Genomic DNA, 8,086 nt, shown 5'->3' with positions numbered 1-8,086 from the left:
TCCTTCTGGAGCCTGGATAAACCCCACCCTAGCCCACTCCCACTCCCACAGCATCTGCCCCTGGCTCCTGTGCGGAACAAGGGCCAGGGAGAAAGAGGAGAGCATCCATCATCCTCTTTGTCAGGGAGATTGTTCTCTGTCTCCCTTGCTAGGCTCCTTCTGTCTTGCCTTGCCTCGTTTTCTCCCTTCAGGAGAGGGATCGAGAGGAGGACTTCGACTCATCCAACTTCCAGCCAGAGCCAGAGGCTGCCTTGCTCTTCCCCAGGAAAGTCCGCTGGAAGATGGAGCCAGCCCAAGTCTTCTAGGCTGCTCTTCTGGGTGGGAGTTTCCAAGCCTCTCCTCTGCTTCTCCATCCTTCAGCCATGGAGGGAGATCTCAACAGCAGCTCCCTTGGCTTGGCCAACGGGAGTCTGGACGGGGAGCTTCAGCACCAAGGACAGCTCTCTGCGCCGGTCTCCATCTTCTTGGCTGCGCTGATGGCGCTGGTGGTGCTGGCCACTGTCCTGGGCAACGCCTTGGTCATCCTGGCTTTCGGGGTGGACAGCAGCCTCCGGACCCAAGGCAACTTCTTCTTCCTCAACTTGGCCCTCGCCGACCTCCTCGTAGGTGAGCCAAGCCCAGCCCTGACCCCAATGGTCCAAGGATGCCAAGCTATAGCCTTGTTCCAAGGATGCCAAGCTATACCCCTGTTCCAAGGATGCCTAGCTATAGCCCTGCAGAGGGATCTTGGAGCCCCTTTGAGACTCACTGAAAGGAAGAAGTGGGCAGTATGAGCTTTCCTAGACTAAAGTCTACTTCCTCAGATGCATTGATGCATTTGAAAAAGTAGATTTAAATCTAGAAAAGCTCGTGCTTCCCACTTCTTTCTTTCGGTGACTCTCAAAAGTGCTACAAGATCTCTCTGCATTTACTGATTCTACAGAATAACACAGCCATGCCTTTGGATTATACATTATGCATATGTTTTAATTGTACTGTTTTTAATGCCATATCCCGCTCTTTTCCCAAGATTGGGACTCAGAGCGGCTCTAGCAGCAAAAACACTACCTGCTTTGAAGAGGATGCCCATCTTTTATAACTGAGCACAACTTGCATTGAGTTGCTGTATTTATTAGAGGATGTCTCCTCTATCCAAAAGAGAGAGACAGAGAGATTGAAAAAATGGGGACAATTGTGTGCCTTTTGTGTCTGCTAGCTCAGCTTTTTCCATCCCATTGTGCGATGCTGCATCTGTCAATTTTTCTTCTTTAATTCCAGATCTAAAAAATATTTGCTGTAGGTCAGTGGTTGTAAACCTTTGGTCCTCCAAGTGTTGTGGACTTCCTCTCCCAGAAGTTCCAGTCACGATAGCCAGTGTTTAGAAATTCAGAGAGATTAAAACACACAACATTTAGAGGACTAGAGGTTGACAAACACTGCTTTGTATAATCCATCTCAAAGTGCAGAATTTTTGTAATTGCTTCACGTAAAGGCCATTTGAAACAGGCAAGTCCTCACTTGGTATATGACTGCACCATTGTGTGTGTACATATAGAGTTGGGGCACATTTATTTATATGTAAGTTTGTTATTATTCTGTACCTTCAAGTTGACTCTGACTTATGTTGTCCCTATGCTAGGGTTTTCTTGGTAAGATTTATTCAGAGATTTTTCCATTGTCTTCCTCTTAGGCTGAGAGATTGTGACTTGCTCAAGGTCATTTTATGGGTTTCCATGGCTGAGTGGGGATTTGAACCTTAGTCTCCTGGAGACCTAGTCCAGCATTCAAACCAAGACAACATGCTAGCTCCATTTGAAAGTACCATCACATTAAAAAAAAGGAAAAATCACTGTCACAGGTGCCAGGCTATGACTGTCTCACTAAAACGTTGTTTTACTGGTCTACTTTCACAGGTGGTTTTTGCATTCCCCTCTACATCCCTTATATTCTGACAGGTGAATGGAAGTTTGGAAAGGGTTTATGCAAACTCTGGTTGGTGGTCGATTATCTGGTGTGCACAGCCTCTGTTTTCAACATTGTCTTGATCAGTTTTGACAGATTCATCTCTGTTACGAAGGCGGTAAGGAATCTTCCTTTCTTCTGAAGGATATGTCTGACACCTTAACTTTCCTCCATCCCTCTAGAATCCCTCTAGATGCAGTGCAGGTGCTTAGTAAAAGAAGAGAAAGTACCTGAGCCCAACCATGACAGAAGAAGATAGTAATATCAGCACATTTGTTGTTATTGTGTGCCTTGAAGTGATTTTCAACCTATGGCAAGCCTAAGGCAAACCTATCATGGGGTTTTATTAGCAGGATTTACCTAACAACTATTAATTAAAATAGTCTGAATTACTCCATGTAATTTCTGAATCACCATTCAACAACTGATTCATCGAGTTTACTTATAGGCTTCAAGCCCCTGTGTATCTAGAGGACATCAATATACATTTGTAGTCCAAAGATGTAAGTTTTCTGAGCTCTAACCCCAATTAGCCAAATTCTCAAGTTGAGCGAGGCCACCTTTCTTACGGGCTTATTCCATTACACAAATTTACTACAATGACTGGGGCTGGGGATGTTTAGCCTGGAGAAAAGAAGGTTAAGAGGTGATATGATAGCCTTGTTTAAATATTCGAAGGGATGTCATATTGATGAGGGAACAAGCTTATTTTCTGCTGCTCCAGAGAATAGGACCCGGAACAATGGATGCAAGCTCTAGGAAAAGAGATTCCACCTCAACATTAGGAGGAACTTCCTGACAGTAAGGGTTGTTTCACAGTGGAACACACTCCCTCGGAGAATAGTGGAGTCTCCTTCCTTAAAGGTCTTCAGACAGAGGCTGAATGGCCATCTGTCAGGGATGCTTTGACTGAGAGTTCCTGCATGGCAGAATGGGGTTGGAATGGATGGCCCTTGTGGTCTCTTCCAACTCTACGATTTTATGATTCTATGAATATTTCCACCTTCTCCAGGGTCTACCACAATTGCTTTCCTTTGTAGCCTTGTTGTAAATTTTTTCTAACCTATAATTTCAACATACACTGCCCCACGATAATAAGAAACAGGTTTTATTTTTATTTGGGAAAAGTAAATGTGTCCTCCTGGCATGGCACATATGAATGCACATGTACATGCATGCAAGTTGCTTAAGCTAGGACGCTTAAACACTTAAACATTGACTACAATTAATGACTGTTTTGATACAGGCATCGATTAGAAGCCACATATTGAAGAAAAAAGATTTGACTTGTATTGTACCATGAATACCAGTAGCTCTTTTCAATTAGGATATGTTGAACCTACAGCTAAAATAATTAAGCTCTAAGTGGTATGAGTACCACCTTAAACACTGACACATACACACACACACACATTTTTCCAAGACCCGCAGTGTTGCTCACCACCATCTCCTCTGCTCTCCCCTCCTTGTCAGTTATGCATGGTGGGAGAAGCTAGTGGGTTGTTGTTGTTGTTGTGTGCCTTCAAAGCATTTCCGATGTTATGATGACCCTAAGGAGAATCTGTCGTGAGGTTTTCTTGGCAAGATTCAGAGAGGGCACTGCCTTCTTCTCAATCTGAGAGTGTGTGACTGGATTTTCCCCCTTCTCTCATAATGCAAAAACCCCAGGAAGCCACCTCCTGAAGCTAAATGGCAGGAGATCCAGAGCAGATAAAAGGAAAAACTTCTTTCCGTTGTGAAATGATGGCTTTAAAAAAAAGATTAGATCAATTCATGGGTGATGGAGTCATTAATGGTTCACAATGGACATATATCCTTCCCATTATGCTCAGTCTCTGAGGATGGCAATGGAAAACCCTTCTGAAAAACCTTGCCAAGAAAAACTTGTGATAGGATCACCTTAGAATCACCGTAAGTCAGAAATGACTTGAAAGCACACAAAGACACACACACACCAGAACCAGTACATCTCTTTTGAGAGCCACAAGTGCTATTGCACCCGTGTCTTGTGACACAGCACAGCCAGCTTCCCATTGGCAACTGGTTGACCGCCATGAGAAATAAAATGCTGGATTCCATGAGCCTTTTACAATCCAGGAGGGCTCTTCTTATGTCCTTCCCAGATTTTTCATTAGAGCGCTTGGAATTCATGTGAGATCAGAGTCAGGGAGCCATGATTTTTAAAAATTAACTTTTCCACGTTTTGGGCCTTTCCTGCCTATATTAACCACACAATTCCTAGTAAGCTTTATGTGATTCCCCATATGCTATCCTTTCTTTAAACCTCTCATTGTCAGCTTGAAAATGAATTAGAGCTTACAGATGCAAGAGCTAACAACTACTGTAGCAGAGTGACTCAACAGAATGTTCCCACTTTTCAACAGAGATTTTGCTATTGTTTTCATCGTTGACATTTCCTCTTACACCTTTCCTCCTAGGTGAGTTACAGAGCCCAGAAAGGGATGACCAGGAATGCAGTAGTGAAAATGGTGATGGTTTGGGTTGCTGCTTTTCTCCTGTATGGTCCAGCAATCATCAGCTGGGAGCACATCACCCAACGCAGCATTGTTCCCGAGAAAGAGTGCCATGCAGAGTTCTTCTACAACTGGTACTTCCTCATGATTGCTTCCACCATTGAGTTCTTCACACCTTTCATCAGTGTTACTTACTTCAACTTAAGCATTTATTTCAACATTCGGAAACGGACGCCTGTAAGAGCCGAGAACCTCCCTCCAGGCGAAAGGGACTGTGAGATGTGCTCGCATGGGAAGAAACAAGAGCACGCTATCTTTTTTATGAAAGTGAACAGAAAAAGAAACCAAGAGAGAAGTGGAAGCCTCTCTCCTACTAAGCTAGCTATGTCAAGGCTCAATGGTCAGAACCAGCGTAACCAGTTGGTAGAATTTAACATCAACCAAGATCTTCCACCTTTACAAGTTGATGTTCGGTCCAAGTCTCCATGGGATGGTTTCTACAAAGCTCTAGAAAGCATTTCCAATACCACTAAAAGGACAGAGGTTGCCAATACCATGGCTAGCCGATTTAGGCTTTCCCGGGATAAAAAAGTGGCAAAGTCTTTGGCCATCATTGTCTGTGTCTTTGCTTTGTGTTGGGCTCCATATACCCTCCTGATGATCATCAGAGCAGCTTGCCATGGGCAGTGCATCCACCATGCTCTCTATGAGGCTTCATTTTGGCTCCTGTGGCTGAATTCAGCCATTAACCCCATTTTGTATCCCTTGTGTCACATGAGCTTTAGAAAAGCATTTTTTAAACTGTTATGTCCAGGCAAGGCTAAAATTCACCCTAATATTTTCACATGACAAGATGCAAGGTGAGAACAAGGCATTTTAACATGGATGAACTTAGCATTTCAAAAGAACTGTGACTATATGCTCATCCAAGCTAACAACTCATCCAGTTTAGAAAAATGGCCTTGGACCATTCGAACCTTAAGACTAAAGTCAAAAGCTACAGAAACATTTGTCTGAATCTTTTTGGCAATGCCAGAGAAATTTACAAGGCTTAGCTCTCTTTTGAGATTTGTAACTACTATCTTACACTAGTAAGATATGCAATGAGTATGGACTAATCTATAATCAAAATTTGGGACATTTTAAAGGAAATCTTGGTTTATAAGCAAGAGTCCAAACTGCTGCCTGTTAACCACCGATACAATCCTGTTTCCATTGCTGAAAGATAGTACGCTATCAGTTGGACACTGTATGTGCTTCTGTTTAAGAAAATTGCTTAAAATAAAAAATGCAAGGTTTCCTTTAAAGACTTTTTGTAAATGTTTTATTGTTTTTGATGATTGCATTTTATGGGAGTGAAGGAAATATAATTCAGTATATTAGACAGTTTCTCTATCTGGGATATGAGATGTTCCATGTACTCATCCCAACTACACATGCCAAAATATAGCCGGTATCAAAACCTGATAAAACAATGTGTGTGCAACATAGCAAAGATTCTATAGATCTCCTTTTTCATGGTTTGGAAATGCATCCCCCCCACCCTTGGTGGTGTTGCACTGTGGCTCCCATCAGCCTCAGCCAGCATAGCTAATGGGGATGCTAGGAATTGCAGTTGAACACCATCTGGAGAGCTATACATTCCCATCTTTGGTACAGCTTGGCAGATGTTGAGGGATTCTGGAAGCTGAAGTTCAAAATAGCTAGATGTCCAAAGTATGGAGATCACTGCCATAGTATAAATATAATCCAGTGTAATTCTAGTTGCTGGTTCTCCAAGTTATGGAAAAGATTGTGCAACCAGTGCTGTAGCCTTGAACTCCCCTGTTGCACAATGGTTGCTTAGCTCCCTATGCACCAAGTCAAAAGTGAGAGGGCTGCATGTTTGCAACTGCTTGCCCAAACAGGATACTGGCCAATGCAACGGGGGCATGGATTCCCATCAATCCTAGTGGGATTCTCAAGTGGGATTCGGGGAACTTTCATAGTCCCTACATTGTCTCCAAATAAAAATTTTTGAATATATAGCAGTAACAAATGCACCACTTTAGGTTATGTATTTGTAAGTGCCCAACAGAATTCCAGTCCACACCACTTTCACATACACTGAATTCTAAACATGCATCAGCCTGACACTTTTGAAGATGAAATATCATTCATTTTCCTGGACGATTTCCCTACTATATTAATTTTGTTTGAAATTTCTACCAATACACACTTTTTTTGTATGCAAGCTCCTCCAGTGTACAGATTTTTCAGCCGAGTTCTCTATCACAAACAAAATACTCATCCTTCCCCTAATGAGAAGAGATCTTTGCATTAGAATAGTCTATGCAGCATTTAGAAAATACTGGGACTGAAAAATGGCCCTCACACCCACTGTAGTTTTCCAGCCCTAACATCAACCAATATGTACACAAAAAGGCCTTGTTACTATCTGTTGTCGAGTCAGCTTTGTTTCAAGGTAACCCTATGAATGAGAGACCTTCAAGAGACCCTTTTAACAGCCCTACCCAGGCCTAGCAAACTCAGGGTTGTGGATTAAGGAATCCATAGCCCTGAGTGTGCAAGACTTGCGTAGGGCTGTTAAAAGGGTCTCTTGAAGGTCTGTCATTCATAGGGTTACCTTGAAACAATGCTGACTTGACAACAGATAAACCTTCATGTCATCTTCCTCTTTTCATGTCATCTTCCTTTTTTCCTACTTCCTTCAACTTTACCAAACATTATCGTCTTTTCCAGTGTCTTCTCAAACTAATGCCTTCCCAAAATAAAATAGCCTGTTTATTCCATTTGACTTCTATTGAGAGCTCAAGCTTGATTTGCTCTGAGACCCATTTATTTGCCCTTTCTAGCAGTCTATATCCACTGAACTCTCCTCCAGCACCAAATTTCAGATGAGTTTTCCCTTCCATCAGCATTCTTCACTATCCAGTTTTTAGATTGATACATCGGAATAGGAAAAAATATGGCATGGACGATCTTGACTTTGGTATTTCATGGGATCTCTGGCAGACTTTAGTATCATTGATTCTGCATTAGAAACCACTTGGCACACTACCTTGGTTGTGTCTGGATCAAAATCTGATGTTCTGGCCATGAACTGAGTGGAAATATGAATGGTACATTAATTAGATGAGTAATGAAAGACAGAGCTTATGCAGCCAATTTCTCAGAACACACAGTACTTGGAATGGGAGAAAAAGGCCGCCTGATGCTGCCTTTGTGGTCTACCAGCATCAGGCAATGACTTTAAGCCCCTTCCCCTTATGATTCATTTCAAATACTAAAATTACATCAGAATGAGTTGTTTTGTTGACTGCTACCTTGGACTACCTCCCTGGAATCTTTCCTACAGAAATGTAAGCTCATATTTGTTCCAGAAAGCTTTTCAAACACATTCTGACGTTTATTTTAATTGGCTTCTTTCCAGGATTGCTTTTAATACTGTACGTTTCTAATGTCATGTTTTTAAATTTACAATATTCTCTCTGTGTGTTGGGAAGAAAAGCAGGCTATAAATAATCATGCTAAATTACTAGATGGGAGAAAAAAGGAGAAATGGAAAAAGATATACATAGATATAAGTAAAATTAAAGCTAAAACAGTACTAAATTAATATACTAAGCACTAACTGACGAAAACACACAAGGACTGGTTACACTCAAACT

At 42.0% G+C, this 8,086-nt stretch overlaps 1 protein-coding gene across 1 annotated transcript; it reads left to right on the top strand.

The window, feature by feature from the left end:
* The first annotated feature begins 275 nt into the window (after positions 1 to 275).
* LOC149305893 (histamine H3 receptor-like) lies at positions 276 to 5,667 on the top strand. Its single transcript, XM_089540914.1, has 3 exons — positions 276 to 606; positions 1,893 to 2,059; positions 4,380 to 5,667. The coding sequence occupies exons 1-3, from the start codon at positions 363 to 365 to the stop codon at positions 5,262 to 5,264; spliced, it is 1,296 nt and encodes a 431-aa protein (XP_089397040.1). The 5' UTR covers positions 276 to 362; the 3' UTR covers positions 5,265 to 5,667.
* The last annotated feature ends 2,419 nt before the right edge of the window (positions 5,668 to 8,086 follow it).

This window comes from Sceloporus occidentalis, unplaced genomic scaffold, assembly GCF_023333645.1.
Source record: "Sceloporus occidentalis isolate IW3139 unplaced genomic scaffold, rSceOcc1.0.p SCAF_10, whole genome shotgun sequence".
NCBI classification, from domain to species: domain Eukaryota; kingdom Metazoa; phylum Chordata; class Lepidosauria; order Squamata; family Phrynosomatidae; genus Sceloporus; species Sceloporus occidentalis.
The sequence above is the reverse complement of the archived record's forward strand: the minus strand, read 5'-3'. Positions and strand labels throughout refer to the sequence as shown.

What these genes read in the sequence shown, in the direction of transcription:
- LOC149305893 (XM_089540914.1), top strand. Translation starts at nt 363, where the DNA reads ATGGAGGGAGATCTCAACAGCAGCTCCCTTGGCTTGGCCAACGGGAGT. An exon ending in CCTCGCCGACCTCCTCGTAG is followed by an intron (nt 607 to 1,892) that starts GTGAGCCAAGCC and finishes CTACTTTCACAG; the next exon opens with GTGGTTTTTGCATTCCCCTC. An exon ending in TCATCTCTGTTACGAAGGCG is followed by an intron (nt 2,060 to 4,379) that starts GTAAGGAATCTT and finishes CTTTCCTCCTAG; the next exon opens with GTGAGTTACAGAGCCCAGAA.